Raw genomic sequence first — 20,248 nt, 5'->3', positions numbered from 1 at the left:
TAGCCACTAAAATACATTGATTGATTCAAATGGATTTTTACCAGAGATGGAGATGGACTGGCTGACTGCTCCTGAATCAGACTGACACCAATACACTGCAGCGTCCGAAAATTCCAGAAACTCAATGGTACACGATGCTCCTCCTCCTACACATCCCAATGAAAATAAAGAAGGATTTCAGTTCAAATATAACGTAAAATGCAGGGGCGTCATTTGGGCCTGCCTTGGCAACACCCTAGCATTTCTGAGCATTTAGGGAAAAAAAGGTAAGTCTCTAGCCCATTCCTGTCAAGAGTTATGCTTTTTTAAAGAATTAACCAACTGCTCACTGGAGTCTAGGTTTCCTGTGGTTCCCCAGTCACGATGGCAGGTTCCATTCCAGCTCTCACTGTCCTTTCTCCTCACAGTCCACCCTGGTACAGGCTTCCCTTCTATCTCACAACTCAGTGAGATGGACTCATGCCAAAAGAACTGTACTCTGTCAGGAATGACTCTTAGGGACACTGGAATGAGAGAGAGAGAGAGAGAGAGAGAGAGAGAGAGAGAGAGAGAGAGAGAGAGAGAGAGAGAGAGAGAGAGAGAGAGAGAGAGAAAGAGAGAGAGACCTGCAACACATTACATCACTCACCAAGAAAATCACAAATTTGTACACATCTATATCAGGGACGGTTTAACCCCCATTATACAACAGGTATAGTTCCGACGAAGCAATCTGATTGGTTGAAATGGCTCTCTACCCATGCAAATAATGAGCACTACTGCACGGTCTCACCAAACAAAGATTTCAGCTGTGCAATTGCGAAAGAGCTGAAGTTCTACCCTCTCCCCACACTATGCTAGGCGGCTAGGCTAGCGGTTTTCATGTGAAGTTCACGGACATAGTAGCTAAATGAGGCTTGAAGTTGACTGTTGTATAATCGCAATATTACACTTGAGGGTCTGCCTTATCATCACGGTTACTTGCACTTTAGCCCTGCCTACGGGACTCGCCTTCGGCTCGTTCCTTCTCGTTCCGCCAGAGATTAGCTGTCCACAGACAGACGTACAGACGTACGGATGGACGAATAGGGCGCCATGCCTTTCTATTCTAGATGCAAAGATAATATGGATTTATTCAAATGGACAATATTGACTATTCACTTTCTATGAATCAATAACAATTCTACACTGATTATAGTTTCTCACCTTTTGTTTGGAGGAGGAGATACATCACTGTGTGGGGGGAGAGAGAGAGAGAGAGAGAGAGAGAGAGAGAGAGAGAGAGAGAGAGAGAGAGAGAGAGAGAGAGAGAGAGCATAGTCATGATTGGAATACTTTTGTGTATTCATTAGCCCCTTCCCAATTCGAGGAGTAGACCCTACCAAGTGCGGGTTTCAAGTGCGATGACGTCACAGGTGCGCGCCGAGTGCTGTCCCATTTCGTAGACCACATTAAACCCTACCCTTGGACTGTGCACTATTTTCCCCTTTTCGAAGCATGGTGGACACTTCACGCACTTTGTTGGAAAGCGGAGTCCCACTGTGCCCACTATTCAACCCGAATCAAGGCGAAAACGAACGAGTGTTGGCCATTAACTCATTAAAAGCCGTTCCCGCGATGTCACAGGAAAAGTACTCGAGTACTTATAGTGCCGAACACGTGATGTCGCGGGAAAAGTAATCTATTACTGTAACGTTGAGTACATTACCGAGTAGAACGGCCGGATGTCCGGAGGCGAAATTCGTAGCTGATTCATCATCATCACGTCTCCACGAGCACAAAATAGTCATCCCATAACATTGAGGTGGACGGGCCATCTCATCTTTAATGTCCATTATCTCAAAACTACACTTTAGAAACGAAGATGGAGGCAGATGCTCGCTTATATAACACATGTATAAACGCTCCGATGCAATCCAGCATGGCTCCACGTAAACAACGTTCGGTTCCGTCGCACGATGCGATGACGTCAGACCGGAAGTAATCATTTTGAAGGCCTTCTGGCCTTCAAAATAAGATAACGGCCGTTAATGGGGCCGGGGGGAGGCACTCTGGACCCCCTAATCCGTTAATGTCCTGGGCTCAGAATGAGTTAAAATGTCCATCGCATTAAATGTTATCCCCAAAAGAGCTCTCTAACTTCTGTTTTGTGGCACAGAGTTTAATTGTGTTTTAGGGTAGTATTTAGTTGTATAAACGTCATAATTAATCATGACAGAGCCTATTTAAAGATTCAGAAGATTCTGAGAACCTCAGTGTCTCGTGTCAGGGCGGGCAGTTCTGCGCATCGAATCCGTCTGAAGGCAACCTGTTCTCGGCCCCGTGGCTCTGCTCCCCTCCCTTGGACTTGGTGGTGGAACATGACTGACATATGATTTGTTGTCGTGGCTTAAAGGTGATACACCATGCATTTAAAAAGTATTTATGTCATATTGTTTGTCCCAAAAACGTTTTTCAAAAGGTTTGAGGCTAAATTACCACTCCTGAATAGAGAGCCTTTCTCATTTTGAATGGCTCTCAGAGCATTTTCAGCTGCAGTACCACATTTGGCCTGAACTGCGCCACCCCCCAAAAATCTTTAAAAAAAAAAAACGGCCGATGATGACATCACAATCGGCAGCAAATCTGGATAGCCTGTTTTGAGAACCCGCGGGATACTTTTAACCTTCACCTTCTCAAAACCAGAGAAAGACACAACGGTCAGAAATGGGACTTTGTGAGGATAGAAGGTGCTAGTGGGACCCCAAAAAAAGGTTTTAAAATAGGAAAAGTGAAATTTCATGGTGTATCACCTTTAATTATAGCCTGGTCAGAATGGCTTGTCTGTGGACTAGCCTGGTCAGAATGGCTTGTCTGTGGACTAGGCTGGTCAGAATGGCTTGTCTGTGGACTAGCCGGAAATTTCTAATATTGTATTATGATCTGATATTATGTTTATAAACATCAGCCCGCCCCCCCCTCCTTCTTGGACGCCGTTTTTTTTTTTTTCTTTTTTTTCGATCCCACGGTCATAAACTCACCATAAATATCTGGATCTGCATTGGCATATAGTGGGGATTTTGGCCAAGTCGTCTTTCCACCCGTGCGTTTCGCGTGCACGATCCGTGCACATCGATGTGGGCGCATGTGATCATCTCAGTGTGTACAATCCATGGAAAGAATTTCATCAGCCTAGCCGCTAGGACAACGGCTATGCTAACGCTAATGTCTATAAAGTAAAGTCTATGGGAAAAGGCTAATCTGCCCCGGAAGCGATCAAAAGCACTTCCGGTTCATGCATAGAGAAGAATCATGCTATTGGTTAGACCGGTGGTGAGACAGAGAAGTCCTCTGTCTCACCTATTGTGTAAAAGTGTGTAAAATTAGATCTGGCTGAGAACACCTTAGCTATTATTGTGTAAAAGTGAGATCAGGCTGAGAAAGAGAACAGGCAATCCATCAAATTGTTTTCTTATGATTAGATGTGAAAGAAACTGCTTCTGTATAATGCTTGATTGAATGTTTTGTTTTTAATGTTTTCAAGTAACATGAGGAAACAGCATTAATTCAGGTGGCAGAACCCACATTATAGCGTAGTTGTTCATTATAATCGGGCTTAATTGATTATAACAATTCCGTTAATTATGTTATGACTGTTCTGTTCTTAGGTCCGACTTTTATTTGTGATTGAGTTTGAGATTGATCCTATGCAGTATGACGCACACAATGAAATTCCGTGCCACTCACTTTCCCTGTACAATGGAAGTCAATGAGACACTATTCTGGGGGTATTAATTTCCTAATAAACTGCACAACGGAGCCAATAGGACTCGTTAAAGCAGATACGTACACAACCCAAACATCTACAAAAGATTCCTTGCACTTTAAAGAAGATGTCATTTCAAATTGATAATCCTGTATTTACCTTCACAAGCAACACCAGCGTCTTGACTGTGATGACAGTCATGGATTCCAAACCCTGGATGGCTGCACTGTGAGAGACTGGATTCATTGCCTGAACAGTTCACTTTAGTCAAAAGGATCTCCCCAACACCCCGTCCGTAGAATGCCTCATGTAATCTATACAGAGCCCTTCCACAGCCTAACTCTCTACACACTACATGTGCATCAGCCAGGTCCCAGCCAACATCACAGACCGTCCCCCATCTGCCATCAAAGTACATCTCTACTCTGCCAGAACAGGAGCTTGAGCCGTCGACCAGCCTCATCACTGTATGGTCAGCTGGTTGAGAAAAACAAGTAAAACACAACAAACATAATAGCATGTCATTATGTTGTTAAAAGAAGAACAGTTTAACGCTGCTTTGTGTAACTAAAATGTAATTAAGACAAACAGTTACAGTATATGAAGGAGAGAGAAAAAAAAACTAACTAACTAACTAACTGTACAAATTACCAATATTGCTTTGACACTTTCTATGAATCCATAACTATTATACATTCATGTATTTGTTAAGATTGAAATGGAGGGGTTTGAACATGACTAAATATACTGTAACAGGATTGTAGGAACACTGAGATAACTTACACTACCCAGAATGCAATACATTGATATGTCTCACCATTTGTTCCACAGCAGACAAGGAGATACAGCACTGTGGAGAGAGGGGGGGGAGAGAGAGAGAGAGACAGAGAGAGAGAGAGAGAGAGAGAGAGAGAGAGAGAGAGAGAGAGAGAGAGAGAGAGAGACTAAAGTAAATTAGATGTGGTGAGAACATTCTGTATACGTATCATCAAAACACGTACTGTTCTATGATACCAGTGGTGTAACTAAGTACATTTACTCAAGTACTGTACTTAAAGGGGAAGACCACCCATTTTCAATATTGAACTATGTCATTAATATACCTTAGAGGAGTTGTGTGGAAATAGAAAAAAAGTCCCCCCCCCCCCCCCCCCCTCTGTGTTGCCTAGAACTGGAAGATTGATTCTGGGGTTTGTATTGTAAAGTACAACTTGATGACATCACACATTGTACTTTACAATACAAACCCCAGAATCAATTTTCCAGTGCTAGGCAACACAAAAGGGGGGGGGGGGAATTTTTTTCTATTTCCACACAACTCCTCTAAGTTATATTAATGACATAGTTCAATATTGAAAATGGGTGGTCTTCCCCTTTAAGTACACTTTGAGGTATTTGTACTTTACTTGGGTATTTCCAATTTCCAATACTTTTACTTCTACTCCACTACATCTCGGAACCAAATATTGTACTTTTCCTCCACTACAATTATTTGAAAACTTTAGTTACTAGTTACTTTGCAGATATAAATTATAATATAATAATACATTAAGTAAAGAATGTGAGTACTTTTTCCACCTCTGTATGATACAAACAGTCCTCCATCCTTTGACCACACTTCATGTATAAGTGGAGTTCTAGAGAGAACCTCAGGTTGACCCATATTGTCACGTACTCGTTTATACATTATTTTGATTTTCAACACCTTGATTGGCAATAAAAATAGGGATTTCCTTAAATACATTTAGATGTGCATAGCAAAGCGTTTAATAGTGAAACGTTGTCTCGGCTAAATAAACTGTGATAGTTAAAGGACAACTTTGTTTTTTTTACAACAAGGGTTCATATTTTAGATTGTAATTAGAGAAAAGAAAAAGTGAGTGTTAAAATGTTTTCATTTGCTTCGTTCTATTGTTTTTAATTAGAGAAAAGAAAAAGTGAGTGTTAAAATGTTTTCATTTGCTTCGTTCTATTGTTTTATCGCGTTTACCGTGCTAAAATGTGGGGCATGCGTACGCATGGGGGCATGCGTACAAGTGGCTAAATATGTATTTTTAGACACAATAAGCCAGCAGTTTCTTTATTTACAGTAACACTTCTAGCCCCCATAAAACACATCCAACCATGAAAGGTTGCGTTGTATCTTGGGAATGGGCTTATTCTGTGTAAAATTACACATTTAGCCAATTGTACACATGCCCCCAACCACTGAAATAAGAATCTCTAAAACAATAGAAAGAAGTAATTGAAATCATTTTAACACTCATCTTTTATATTCTTTAATTACGATCTAAAATATGAACCCTTGTTGTAAAAAACAAAAGTTGTCCTTTAAAGTCCATTAAAATAAGATCGAAATAAAATACTCACAGGAAATGGTTGTACAATACTCACAGGTACAAGTTGGTGCAACCTTCATCCTGACAAGTAGTCTCGCGTGGCCAGTCTGTTGACTCCGCGATTTGGAAACGCTACCGTCATACAGTCTGGCATAACGTAAAAAGAACGGTGAGTATCCGGTTAAAGCGGAAGTGAAGCCTCCTCCCCACTTCCCTTTTCGTTTTTAAGATCTCGCACATTTATCCTAATATAAATAAAAACTCACTTTCATGGCCTGATCTCACTCAATCTCAATTCATTAATTGGAGCTCTCAGCCGGATCTCATTTTATCTCACTTTTACACAATAGGTGATTAAAAACGAAAGAAATGATTTTTATCCGAAAATCATCCATCGTCTAACCTTCCCTAGTCACCGCTCGTCCATCGATAGCGCATGGCTCCTCTGACATGAACCGGAAGTGACGTTGAGTCCTTTCCCTGCTAAACCTTCCCAGCTCCCATCCACTTTCTGTTTAGACGATAGCATTAGCATAGCTGGAGTGCAAGGGGCTAAGCTAGCGAAAATGTTCACATCGACTGTACAGTCATACTTGGATTATATGCGCCCACATCTACGTGCACGGATCGCGCACGCGAAACGCACAGGGAGAATATGCCTCGGCCAAAACCGCCACTCTATGCCAATGCAGATTGAGCCATTTCGCTGGTGACTGTGGTGAGATTACGTGATACGTGATTTTATGATATTGCGCTGATTTGTCTTGTAAAATGAATGCTGTTCAGATCATAATACAATAATAGAAATATCCGGCTAGTCCACTGACAAGCCATTTTGCCCAGGCTTGGAAAGTGTTAAGCATAATTTATAGCTTGCTGCTTAGTAGAAATGACATTTTAAAATATATTTTCATGAACAGAAATGACAGTTTCCATTACTCGCTGTTCAGGAGGTGTACCGGTAGTTCCAGACTCAATATAGCATTCAGAGATTGTGGAATAGTTGTCTGGCTACGCGAGACTACCTGAATGCAGTTTGATACAGTCCACTTCCGGTGTGGTGAGATGCTCAGCCTATCAATGGAAAGTAGCACGTTCACACGCTTTTGGGCATGACAATAGTTTTGTTTACACTATATTCTAAAACGGGAGAGTGTTTTCTGCTGGTGATTCAGTCCAAGTGCATCAAAGGGTGCGTTCGGAAATGTGCACCGGGAGTGTTTAGGGTTAGGGGTCAGGGTTAGGTTTAGGCATAGTTTTACTGAGGTTAAGGTTAGGGTTAGGGTTAGGGTTAGGGTTAGGCATAGTTTTACTGAGGTTAAGGTTAGGGTTAGGGTTAGGGTTAGGCATAGTTTTACTGAGGTTAGGGTTAGGATTAGGGTTAGGTTTAGGCAATCACCCGGTGCGCATTTCCGAACGCACCCTTTGATACACTCGGACTGAAACACCAGAAGAAAACACTCTCCCATTCTAAAACAGTGGTTCTCAACCTGTGGGTCGGGACCCCAGGGGGGTTCCCAAATAATTTTGGGGGGGTCCCCAGATGATTAACTTAATGTGCAACATTGTTTTCTCACTCAAGAGTAAACAAACCAACATAAAGTTTAAGTGTATACAGGGTATATGCACATTTCTAAAGTGACAATTTAAGGAGTTTTTAATACGTTTAAAATGACAACTTACCCCTGCAAGGCCCAGCGTTGCTTTTTGGCAACGTTTTTTAAATCATTTTTTTTTAATGTTATAATTAGTTTTCCTGTTCTTTTTTCACATTAACATCACCATTAAATCCTATTGTTTAGTATTACAATGCCATCGGCCACGATATTTGCATATAAATACCCCCCACAGAGACTGACATTCACACCTCCTAGAGAAGTTGAAATTCAAGCGTCTGGACGAACAAAATCTCACTTTTTAACTGAAGCTATTCCTCTCTAAAACATAAGTAAAATGCCTGCATGTAATATTGTTTTTCGTGATCATTAGAATGTCTAGAACATGTATATATGTTATTATTGTGAAAAATATCCCCAAAATGCTAATTAGAGCATGGTTTATGATTTATGATTTATGGCTATAAAACCTTACAAAAACATTATTATTTTTTTAACAACATTTTCCTGTGATTAGGACTCCTACAACACTATCTGATTTTTTTTTTTTTTTTTTGGGCCAGTAGAAATTTATTCGGGCCTTGCAGGGTTAATCATTGGCCGAATTGTCAAATATTAGAGGCATAAATTGTGAAAATAGCTGATCTACCGGTACAAGCTCACAAATGCGAGGCATTTGTGAGCTTGTAGATTGGCTATTTTCACAATAGAATCGTGTTGTACAAAATGTACAAATTCCTCAACAGTGCTCATCAGGGTGGGGGGGTCCCCAGTTAAAATATGATTATTTTGGGGGTTGCGGCCTGGAAAGGTTGAGAACCACCGTTCTAAAATAGAAGATCTACAAGCTCATAGCTCGTATTTTCGAAACATTCTGGAATATTCTTGGAGGTCCCTGCAGGCACATTTTGCACTTTGGGCCGGGCGCCTTTGCTGTGCCTTCTACCGGGCACAGCAAGCTGGCAGGTTGACTCTAAAGACAGGCTCAGCAGAAGGAGTAAACTACATAACCTCTACCAGGGGTCTTCAACGTGTTCAGGCCAAGGACCCCTTAGTTGAGAGAGCGATGAAGCAGGGACCCCCACAACCTTTTCATAGATTCCATATAGTTTCATTGTTTGACAGCACAATCATCATCAGTGTATTTTGGATTCATGTCAATTTGTGTTTTCAAATATTGAACCACTTGAACCGTCAATACTTAATAAACGTTAAGTATTCGGCCGAAAATAGCCGATCCAGCCGATCTACAAGCTCACGAGGCGTTGTGAGCTTGTAGATCTTTTGGATAAAGTTCTCTGAATATATTATGGACGCTATAGGGTTCAAGTGGTTGATATAAAAAAAGAGGAAAAACAAAAAAGAAAACCAATATATAAACACATAAATAAATACTCACATATGACAAGTGACTGAATGTTGTTTGATGCTGTTAGGACAGTAACTCTCTGGCTATCTTCCACTGTGTGCTGTGGTCTGATAGCCGGGGAGCCACAGGCCCAAAAGCTCAAAGAACTGGGTTGTACCTGTGACGTCATGACATACTTTTAATTTTTGTTTTTTCTATTCATTTGGTCATTAAGGTACACAGAATGAGAGGCCTGCTCTGCCGGAAACTCTGCGAAAAAAAGTTATGGCCATTTGTATATTCACTCCATCGACTTCAATATACAGGAAAGAAACACACCAAATTAAATATGCTTTAAGTAGCATGTGAGGGGTCAAACTAGGGGTTCTTGATGATTCTGAATCCATTGCAAGCATTTGTTTTGCATGAAAAACATTCCTTGGGCTAGAAAACGGACCAAAATAACGGTGAAAAGTGATGACTCATCACTTTTCACAGGTTTGAGAGGGTGAAATCTAGCCCAAGGAATGTTTTTCATGCAAAACAAATGCTTGCAATGGATTCAGAATCATGAAGAACCCTTAGTTTGACCCCTCACATCCTACCTTTTTTGGTGTGTTTTTTTCCAGTATAGAGGGTATGCGCATGCATAAAGTGAATGGCAAATCGAGTGGCAAATCGAGTGGCAAAATGAGTGGTGAAGTGAGTTTAACATTGTTTAATGTCATTTAATGCAATCAGATAGGCCCTTTCTGTGTGGATGTTTGGGCTGTCAAGGCCAGAAAGTCGTTTTTTTTGCCTCTCAGTAGGCGTTCCCGCATCACTTCCGGGTATGATGATGATGTCACGCGCATACCCTCTATAGTGAAGTCAATGGGAAACTTTTTTTCGCAGTGTTTCCGGCAGAGCAGGCCTCTCATTCTGTGTACCTTATTGACCAAATTAATAGGAAAAACATAAATTTGGAGTATGTCATGACATCACAGGTCTTCTCTCATTTTGGCACAGTGGCTCCCCGGCTATGACTAGCTTTCTGGGGGGCGCCAAGCCCTGTGTGTCCAGCCCAGGCTGGTCTGGACACAGACACTATGACCCCAGGGAAATGAGCCCAGGGTATTAACCCTGATCTCAACAGATAACACGTGTCCTCACACAACTCCACACAGCAGGGACAGGACAGTTCAGAGTACACACGCACGCACGCACGCACGCACGCACGCACGCACGCACGCACGCACGCACGCACGCACGCACGCACGCACGCACACACACACGCACCAACACACAGACTAGCACACTCAAACAGTCTCTCTCTCTCTCTCTCTCTCTCTTTCTCTCTTTCTCTATCTCTCTTTTAGTCGGGGGCGTTAGGGAGATAACATGGTCATGATGCTGAATCCATTGCAAGCATTTGTTTTGCAAAACAAAAAAAAAACTATGGTTTAGTGACGAGTCATCACTCTGGGGCCATTTATAGCCAAGGAATGTTTTTCATGCAAAACAAATGCTTGCAATGGATTCAGAATCATGACAAACCCATTGTTGGACCCCTCACATGCTACTTAAAGCAGATTCTTTTCTGGGTATTCAATTCAATTCAATTTCAATTCAATAGGCTTTATTGGCATGAAATTACAATTGGCACAATTACAATTATGACATAAACAACAGACAACAATATAACATCAATGAAATGACATAAATAAAGGAAATGGTGTGGTAAGTAAAACATGGTATATGCAGTATACCGACACTTGGGCAGAAACCTTGTCTCCAAGTTTCAAATTTGTAATTTTTTTTTCTCGCAAAGTAAAGCCCTGCTTCACCATACAAGGCCGTTGCACAAAAGTAGTGAAAACAGCAGATCTACAAGCACACAACGCCTCGTACCGTAGATCGGCTGTTTTCACTAGTTTAAATCATTTTTAAAATGATAAATGATACATTTATTTACATCTTTGGAAAGAACTCCTCCCTAATATGTGTGTATTTATTTATTTATTTTTACATTGTGTTTAATAGGAAGTGTAAGTGTGTCTCTACAGCTCCCTCATCACAATGACAGCACATCCTCTCCTCTCTGGGCAGCCAGGTATGTCTGCATGTGTCTGCCCTTCTCTATTGCCAAACCATGATCACTCTGAGTCTCTACATAGTGGCGTTTCCATAAAGCCTCTTAATGCGCATTAAGGCTTATTCACATACATCTTTTTATGGAAACACTTCAAAATTCGAATAAACTTTCATTATCTGCAAAAACTTTTATGCGCTTGGAGGAGGTGGATTTTGAGGCTTTATCTGAAAAACTAAATGCACATTAGTTAATGGAAACGGCTCCGCCAATGAATGCGAATAAATGATGACGTTCTGGTCCATTGTCTTCCAAGTTAACACTTTCCCCTGCCGATTAACGTCCATTGTATAGCGTTAGCCCACAAGACAAACCGTTTGTTACACACGGAGTGACACGGAAAGTGTGTAAATTCCTCCCGTTTTCACAACGTGCCAGCTCTGCATACAGACTGTTGTGCAAAGACAGATAAAGGCACATTATTTTGTGCTCTAACTATTGAAAATTAGCAGATTTACAAGCTCACAGCATGGCACCGAATGCCGTGCTGCGAGCTTGTAGATCTGCTATTTTTTGAAAAAGAACTTGAAAATGTGTGCAAGTCTGAATATTTCAGATCCTTCTAAAGTGTTTTTGAAAAACCTATGTTTCTATGTCAGTGGTGCTCAAACTTTTTCATGTGAAGGACCCCAAAATGATATCTATTTGGCCACAGACCCCCATCTCAAAATATTTAGTTCCAGATTCGCACACATTTAAAAGACTTGCACACATTTTCACAACTTTTCAAAAATAACAGATCTACAAGCTCGCAGGGTGGCACCGAGTGCGGCTCTGTGAGCTTGTATATCTGCTATTTTTCAAAAGCTAAAGTATAAAATAATTAAGACCCCTCGACCCCTTGGGCCCTAGTAACTTAGTCCCAATTTACACACGGTCCGTGTCACTCCGTGTGTAACAAACAACCGGTTTGTTTTGTGGGCTAACGCTATACAATGGACGTTAAGCGGCAGCGGAAAGTGTTAAGTTGGAGGACGATATGGACCCAGAACGTCATCATTTATTCGCATTTATTGTCTGAACCGTTTCCATTCACAAATGCGCATGTAGTTTATTCGATAAAGCCTCAAAATCCACCTCCTCCAAGCGGATAAAAGTTTTTGCGGATAATGAAAGTTTATTCAAATTTTGAAGTGTTTCCATAAAAGGATTTAAGCGAAAAAGGCTTAATGTCAAGAGGCTTTATGGAAACGCCACTTTAGTCTATCGATAAATGTGTGTAATCTCTGTGTTCATGTCAAGGTGCGGGTTTGTCCATAATGTGTTGAAATAAAACATCCATGTATTTGCAAGAAAATCACAGCGTTTACCTATTTATATCCATAATAATAGATTTATCCCTTAAAAATATGCACTATAATACGTTTCACACAGATTTACTAAATAGTTACTATCATTGAATTGGAATCGTATCATATTGCCATGAATGAACCAATATCTTCCATGTCGTCAACCATGTATTGTGATGCGTATCGTATCGTTGTTAAAACGTATCGTTACACCCCTAACTTGTACACATGGATCATCCATTCACACTGACTGAAGCTCCGGCGGAGTACGGCTTCTATATGGCGCAATCACCGTAGCAGTCAAAATCGTTAAGCAAACAGCCGTCGGTGACAGGGTACTGAACTATTTGCTTCCCATGGCGACGCATATTTACACGTCTATGCAGCAGACGTTGTAGCCACTTGACATGTGCTCGGAAGAGCCCTGCTTCTAGTTTTTCTTTTCCTGCTTTTCCTGTTTTTTTTCCCCCCTTGCTGCTTTCTTAGCTTTTTCTTGCTTGGCCACTTTATCACTGCCTGCAGCTATATTTATTATAAATGAAATGAAATGAAATGAAATTAAATTAAATTAAATTAAATTAAATTAAATTAAATTAAATTAAATTAAATTAAAAAAAAACATTCTTTTATTTGATGGATTTCCTGCCCTGGCAATTGGGGCGTTAAACATTTATACAATACCGAAGGCCAAGTGGCCTTGACCCTAAAATGATGACATTTCAAGTACCTGGGCTCATGGGTCAACTCAACAGAGCAAGATCTTAAAGTGAGGGAAGTCACTTGCATGGAGGGCGCTGAATGGCATGGCGTATGGAACCCCAACGTCCCCCGACAAACCAAACTCAGCTTCTTCTATGCGACGGTGGAGTCTGGTCTCCTCTATGGCAGTGAATGCTGGACCCTGAAGCCAACTCTGCAGAAGTCTCTAGACGGGGTGCTACCGCAGCGGCAGGATGGTACATTTGGTGCTCAACATCACCAAGAGTACAGATGTTACCGACAAGAACCTATGCTTGAACACCAAGGGTGAGCGATAAAATCGCAGCCAGGAGAATGAGGACACCAGGAGCTACCAGCCAGGAGCACCGGTCACAAGGACGTCCCACATTAACATGCACAAGGCGGTCATTCCAGCGCTGCCTGCGAAATACATGTAGGTGTAGTGGACCTCTATGGCAGTGAATGCTGGACCCTGAAGCCAACTCTGCAGAAGTCTCTAGACGGGGTGCTACCGCAGCGGCAGGATGGTACATTTGGTGCTCAACATCACCAAGAGTACAGATGTTACCGACAAGAACCTATGCTTGAACACCAAGGGTGAGCGATAAAATCGCAGCCAGGAGAATGAGGACACCAGGAGCTACCAGCCAGGAGCACCGGTCACAAGGACGTCCCACATTAACATGCACAAGGCGGTCATTCCAGCGCTGCCTGCGAAATACATGTAGGTGTAGTGGATTGTGTTCTGCCCTGGGGGCAGAACACTGCTTTCTCAATGTCACCGACCTCATTAGACACGACCTCATTAGACATGCCCTCATTAGACATTTCCTCATTAGATGTTGTAAAGTTTACATTGTAACAAAACATATAGAGGAATGTAGCTGCAACCCCAACCAGTGTCATTGTGTCCAAATCAAACTTAATGTCAGTGTCTGAGGTTGGCTCAAAGCAGGGCAGGAATTTCACGGCGGCCACAACGGCCATGGCCATCGTTGCCCCTCTCTTTGGCCGTGTGCTAAACAGGAGTTAAATCTAACGCAGCCTGTTGAATAAATCCAAATGTGCGAACGAATGCCTTCACACGGAGCTCTGCGAGCTCAGGGCAACAACCGAAATGCAGCGCTAAGGGAACCAAAAGCTATTCTTCCCCCAGAGGCTGAGCTATCAGAAAGTATATTATTCCAAGTATTCCAAGTTGAGAAAGGATCACTCCGCGAACGGGAGGGAGGAGCTAGTGTGCGTGTGTGCGTGCACATGGCCATGATGGAAAAAGTACTCAAATGTTTTACTTGAGTAAAAGTATCAACACTGCTATGTAGAAATACTCCTGTTGCAAGTAAAAGTCCTCAAATTCAAAATATACTTGAGTACAAAATTTGAGAAAATAGCAGATCTACACAACTCGTCGCTATGCGAAGCATTTTGAGCTTAGATCTGCTATTTATTCTACAAGCTTGGCTATTTTCAAACAGCCTATATAGGGCTAAAGTGGTTAATGTATGTTTTATAATATGATTTATATGCAAGGTAACTGGTAACTAATACTGCCTCCCCCTGGCCAGCCGGGGCGCTTGATGGAGGGGAAAGGAACTGGTTGGAATAACGTGTTCCTTCCACGCGCTACGTCCATCCTGGGGAAAATCCCCACTGTCAGGTGAAAAGAAACAACTTGGACTACTCATGCATTGAAGGAAGCATGAGGTCAGTCCGTTGTCTCCCCAGGCGCGGCAGAGGGAGAGCAGAGCCCAGGATTATATAGGCAATTGGCACTGGGTGAAAAATGGGTTGCAAAATCGTGGGATAAAAATTATAAAAAATTTAAAAAAAGGTAACTGGTAACTAAAGGTTTCAAATAATTATAGTGGAGTAAAAGTACAATATTTGGATCCGAGATGTAGTGGAGTAGAAGTAAAAGTAGCCTATTGGAAATACTCAAAATTACAATAAACAATTAAGTACAATACAAACAGAAATAGACAGCCTTTTTATTTAATTGAAAGGTATTACATTAAACCTTAATGTTTAAGCTAAATACATTTTGACTGTGGCGTGAACTTAAAATCATTGTTTTAATGATGGCCTTCTTGCCCTGGCACTTGGCCTTTGTGCCCTCAAAAAATTGACAACACTAAAGGCCAAGTGGCCTTACCCCTAAAATGACGAAATTCCAGGCCTGGCTCAAAGGCTGCTTCTTTGAGCTGATCTTTGACGGACCTCCCTCCACGACCGAAGGCAACCCTGGCTGGCCTTTGTGGCATAACCCTGATGAGGCTTTAGCAGAGGTGGATAAGCCGTCTGGGCCAAAGGGACGCCACAGTGTGTCAACAGGGGACGCAGCCCAGCCATCACTGGGAGATTCCTCAGACATGTCGGCCTCTCCACAAACATGGTCAACGATCAATGCGCTCACAATCACTCGCGGGAGCCGGTTCACCTTTCACGATCGCAGTGCTTTGAGCTATACCGACTGTCTACGTCCCTTTTATGCCCGTAAAATGCCCAGGATATATCTGTGTATATGGAGATCGCTGATGTCCTCAATATGATGTCATAATATTCTGAGAGAAAGTTCAACACAGCGATTCTTTGCATTCTCCAGGAATCTCCATATTTGGCGATCCATTGCGGCGTGGTGATTTTGGACTACTAGTACTGATACAACCGACTTCCTACTCGCCTCATCACTCCCTCCGGTCCCTTTGGATACGCAAGACCTATTTCTGAGCAGACAGAGCCGTACTAACCACTCCAATATGTGACTTTGTGTGTATGTCCATGTGTGTACAGCTGTGTGCATTCTCTGGGGCAAGCTGCCCATATCACGCTTGTCATGCTTGACTCCACTGTCCACACATGTATTGAGAGACAAGAGACCAGACAAGCTTATTCTATTAGTTATCCCCTCCAACTGTTGCTACATATGCCTACTTTCACCATGTTTTTATTTTAAAACATTTATTATGTTTTGACACTTGCTAAGAGGACAAAGATGCTGTTGTCTAGTTGCCTACACTATGTGACAACATAGACGGATGATGAAAAAATGGGCCCCTGGGCACCAAAATGCAAAGGGCCCCCCCTTCTTACGACCGTGCGGCGACGCATCAATGGTGTGTGTTCTGTGTGCGCGGCACAGCCGCGCCAGAAAAAAAATATGATTTTTTAAAGAGGAAACATTTTAAAAGGAATAAAAAATAAAATATGGTGCTGACTTATTTATTTTAGATATATTATTATCTATATTTTAATAATAAATTATTCATTATACTTCTTGCAAGAGTTTGGCCCCTATCAAAGAATCCCACTTGTCCCAGGCAGCCAGGTAAGGCTGGTGGTAACACATACTTAAAGGACCATACAGTCAAGTGTTATGATGGTATGGTATGAATGAGGGGGCCCATTTAGATTAATAAGGGTAGATAACATAACAGTTAATATAACATCTACACTGGTTTATCTACTGTAAATGGGCCCCTTCATTGTTATTATGCGTGGACATTAGAACATCTAATGTTGTTGTTGTTTTGCACTTGCTTTTTGGATCCCTCACTCTGAAAACGTATAGATAAACTGAGGAGTTACGCTTACAGTAACTTTTATCTTGATGGATTAGGAATATTTGGGGTTATATTATTGACATGAACGAATAAAATAGCCTCTGGCAAAAAGTCAATGTTAATAACAGGGACGCGGTCACACGGTGGCTCAAGCTCAGGGGCCCCCCTAGCTCAGGGGCCCCTGGGCCTGGGCCCATTGTGCCCGTTGGGTAATCCATCCCTGTGTGCCTACTGGCTAATGTCATTAACCAACTATAGGAATTATAGTGCAGGGGTCTTCAACGTTTTCAGGCCAAGGACCCCTTAGTTGAGAGAGAGATGAAGCAGGGACACCCACAACATTTTCATAGATTCCATATAGTTTCATTGTTTGACAGCACAATCATCAGTGTATTTTGGATTCAGAGTCAATTTGTGTTTTCAGATATTTAACCACTTGAGCCGCCATTACCTAATAAACTTGACCTTTCACAAAATAGCCGATCTACAAGCTCACAACGCCTCGCAGCGCGAGGCGTTGTGAGCTATTTTTGGCTAGAGATCTCAGAATATGGACACTAGGATTCAAGTTGTTAATATAAAAAGGATTGGAAGATTTGGAGGACCCCCTGTAGTAACTCTGAAGACCCCCTGTTGAAGACCCCTGCATTAGTGGATATAGTAGCATTACAATGAAATATAGACCCCTTCTTTAGAACGTCACTCTCCGATAGCTATAGTTATTCAGGCGCACGGGAGATTCCATTGCGCAAGAAGACAATGATGTCGGACATGTAATAGGCCTACACCTCAAACGTCCACGCAAAATCGACACCCCCTCAATTACTTGTTACGTATCCATGTGTACACTATGCATTGCATTTAAAAAAGAAAATAGTCGGGTTCAATTGATTTTTAAATGAGTTGGTGGAGGAGAGCACCACGATTGTGTCACTCAAATTTGAGAACAGAGTTGTGATTGGAGCGAATACGAAGCTTACCGATCTGTCCGATCCCACCGGAGCACAAGTCAGGAGAAAGGTCTGATCTTACGGCAGACATGGTTTTTCAGGAAATGCTGTTTGTGGTGATTTGTTAATACATAAGGAAGCCATGATGAGAGGCCAAAACAAAGACAAGATGGGCACAGATGAGATGGCATTATAAACATTTTCAAATGGCGTTCTGTGGGGTCTTTACACCCACTGCACTGCTCTAAAAACAACCTCTGTTAGATGTTTCTTTCAACCGTTTGACCACTAGGGGGCAGTATTGTTCTGTCTATCAGGGCTTGTTCCTCATGTTCATTTCGTTACAATTTACAATTGAGGCACTTAGCAGACGCTCTTAATCCAGAGCATCATTACAATAATAAGCAAGGTGATACATCAATACAATGAGCAAGGTCATCAATACAACAGAAATATCAATCTAGACCAAACAAAATAATGTAGCTTATTTCAGTAAAAAATGCTATCTAGCTTTCATGTATGGAGGGTAGGTGAGTGCTATAGACGGGTTTCTGGTTCACGTTACACTGATAAAACTAGATGCGTGCGCAGGGTCCGTACCAAAATTAGCCAATGAAACCAGCGCTCCCCAAAACAACAGGTTTGGGGATTGGACGGAATTGATTACATGAGCTGTGCATTTAGTCTCAATGTTTGTAAACAAGAAACCCGTATAGGGTAAGTGCTATGGGCTTAGGTGCAGTCTGAAGAGGAGTCTTCAGGCCACGGCGGAAGCTATAGGAAGCCATTAGCCTGGTTGTTGTTGGGACATTTTGATTTTTAAAGAATACACCATTCCCGGCCGAGCCGCACATTTTGATGTATATATTGCGGGGGTGGCGTAAATCGTGCGGCAGTTATTACGTGCCGAAATTTCCCCCATTCTAAGTGAATGGGGTTTTTTGGCGTCGTTTTTTTGCGAATTACGTCGCAATGGTAACGCGGATCGGAAAGAAAAGTAATAGCACACCATTCCCGGCCGAGCCGCACGTTTTGATGTATATATTGCGGCGGTGGCGTAAATCGTGCGGCACTTATTACGTGCCGAAATTTGCAAGAACATTACTGACTTACTTACTTAAAGCTATGCTATGTAACTTTTTTTATAAAACAAATCTTAAAATTCTCCTAACTATTAAATCACAAAAGTTTTAGAAGATCCGCTCCGTGAATTTCAGCCTGTAAAGCCTTCTCTATATATGTAAACTGCGATCCTTGCCGGGGACCGGATCTCGCGCCAAAATTGCGTCATCATACTACCGGCCAATCACAGCGAGGGTTATACAACTGCCGGCCAATCACAGCGCATCTTGAAGTGGGGTCGCTATGGCAGCCATATTTGTTGTCGCCCGTTTGTACCATCCCTTCTCTAGGTAATTTCGCCTACCAGGCAGGGTGAAGGAGTCCGTATCTCTGGAATTACTGAACGCACAGGAACAAGGGATCTCAGCGAGGTGGAGGCAGACGCGGGGGTCTGAAGGTACGAAAAACGTCCGAAAGACGCGGACGCGACCGCGGTTTGCTATAGGGCTAATGACCACTAGTTGGGCATCTTACACAGTATAGCTTTAAGTATGGCGGATTACAATAAGTGTTCTGCTATTGCATAGCAGGCACACTTAATGACATCACCACACCCTGGCTAATCTCTCAAGAACACCAGAGGGCGCGGTTTATTTTATTTCATTTCATTTCATTTCATTTCATTTCATTTCATTTTATTTTATTTTATTTTATTTTATTTTATTTTATTTTCAGATTTTACAACCTTTTCTCCTCAACTGAAAGGTGTAAAAAAGGCCAGAGCTTCATGGTTAGAGAGAGAGAGAGAGAGAGAGAGAGAGAGAGAGAGAGAGAGAGAGAGAAAGAAAGAGAGGGGGGGGGGGGTCTGATCTAAGCTGGAAGGTTACCATGGTTACGTAACGACAACACACACAGTTTGATGAGGCTCTGAGCCAATCAGATCTGCTTCCCTTTGTCAACGATACTGTAAAGTAACTAAGTACATTTACTCACTGTCAACACTACTGTAAAGTAGAGAGAGAGAGACATGCTTGATACTTAAAGGGGTACTGTCACCTAAAGGGGTATACTGTCACTTTAAAAAGTCATCTTAAAATATGAGTTAATTAGTTAGTTAATCATGTTGGGGTTTGTATTGCAAATCACAACTTGATGACATCACACGTTGTACTTTACAATACAAACCCCAAAATCAATCTTCCAGATCTAGGCAACACAGAAGATGACACTCATGATGACATGTACAAAGCAGGCACCAGGGTGACCCCAGGGTCACTCCCCCCCTCCAGATGTTCTTCTATTCAACAAACATCTGGATGTCCACTGTTGATCCTTCCAAGCCTCTCACTCTGGGAGTCTGGGGTCCCCCCCCCCTCCCCCCACACCCACCCACACACGCACACACGCACACACACACACACACACACACACACACACACACACACACACACACACACACACACACAATTCAATTCAATTCAATTCAAAGGGCTTTATTGGCATGAGAAA

At 42.1% G+C, this 20,248-nt stretch overlaps 1 protein-coding gene across 3 annotated transcripts in view; it reads right to left on the bottom strand.

The window, feature by feature from the left end:
* Positions 1–9,128, bottom strand: part of LOC308305113 (uncharacterized protein) — a 26,482-nt gene extending 17,354 nt beyond the window's left edge. For 2 of the 3 annotated variants that reach the window (XR_013963087.1, XM_080749791.1), the window contains exons 1-7: positions 9,079–9,128; positions 6,095–6,210; positions 4,542–4,574; positions 3,884–4,201; positions 1,186–1,212; positions 330–503; positions 42–146 (exon numbers count right to left, since the gene is read on the bottom strand). Coding sequence is in view for 2 of the 3 variants with exons in the window: in XM_080749791.1 (XP_080605917.1) it covers positions 42–146; positions 330–503; positions 1,186–1,212; positions 3,884–4,201; positions 4,542–4,574; positions 6,095–6,143 (706 nt within the window). In the remaining variant the exon portion in view is untranslated. The remainder of the gene's footprint in view (positions 1–41; positions 147–329; positions 504–1,185; positions 1,213–3,883; positions 4,202–4,541; positions 4,575–6,094; positions 6,211–9,078) is intronic. The other variant, XM_080749792.1, reaches the window with a different exon arrangement.
* Positions 9,129–20,248: the final 11,120 nt, after the last annotated feature.

Source organism: Nannobrachium achirus, assembly GCF_963921795.1.
Source record: "Nannobrachium achirus genome assembly, chromosome: 19".
Lineage (NCBI taxonomy): Eukaryota > Metazoa > Chordata > Actinopteri > Myctophiformes > Myctophidae > Nannobrachium > Nannobrachium achirus.
This window is presented reverse-complemented; position numbering and strand designations above follow the sequence as displayed.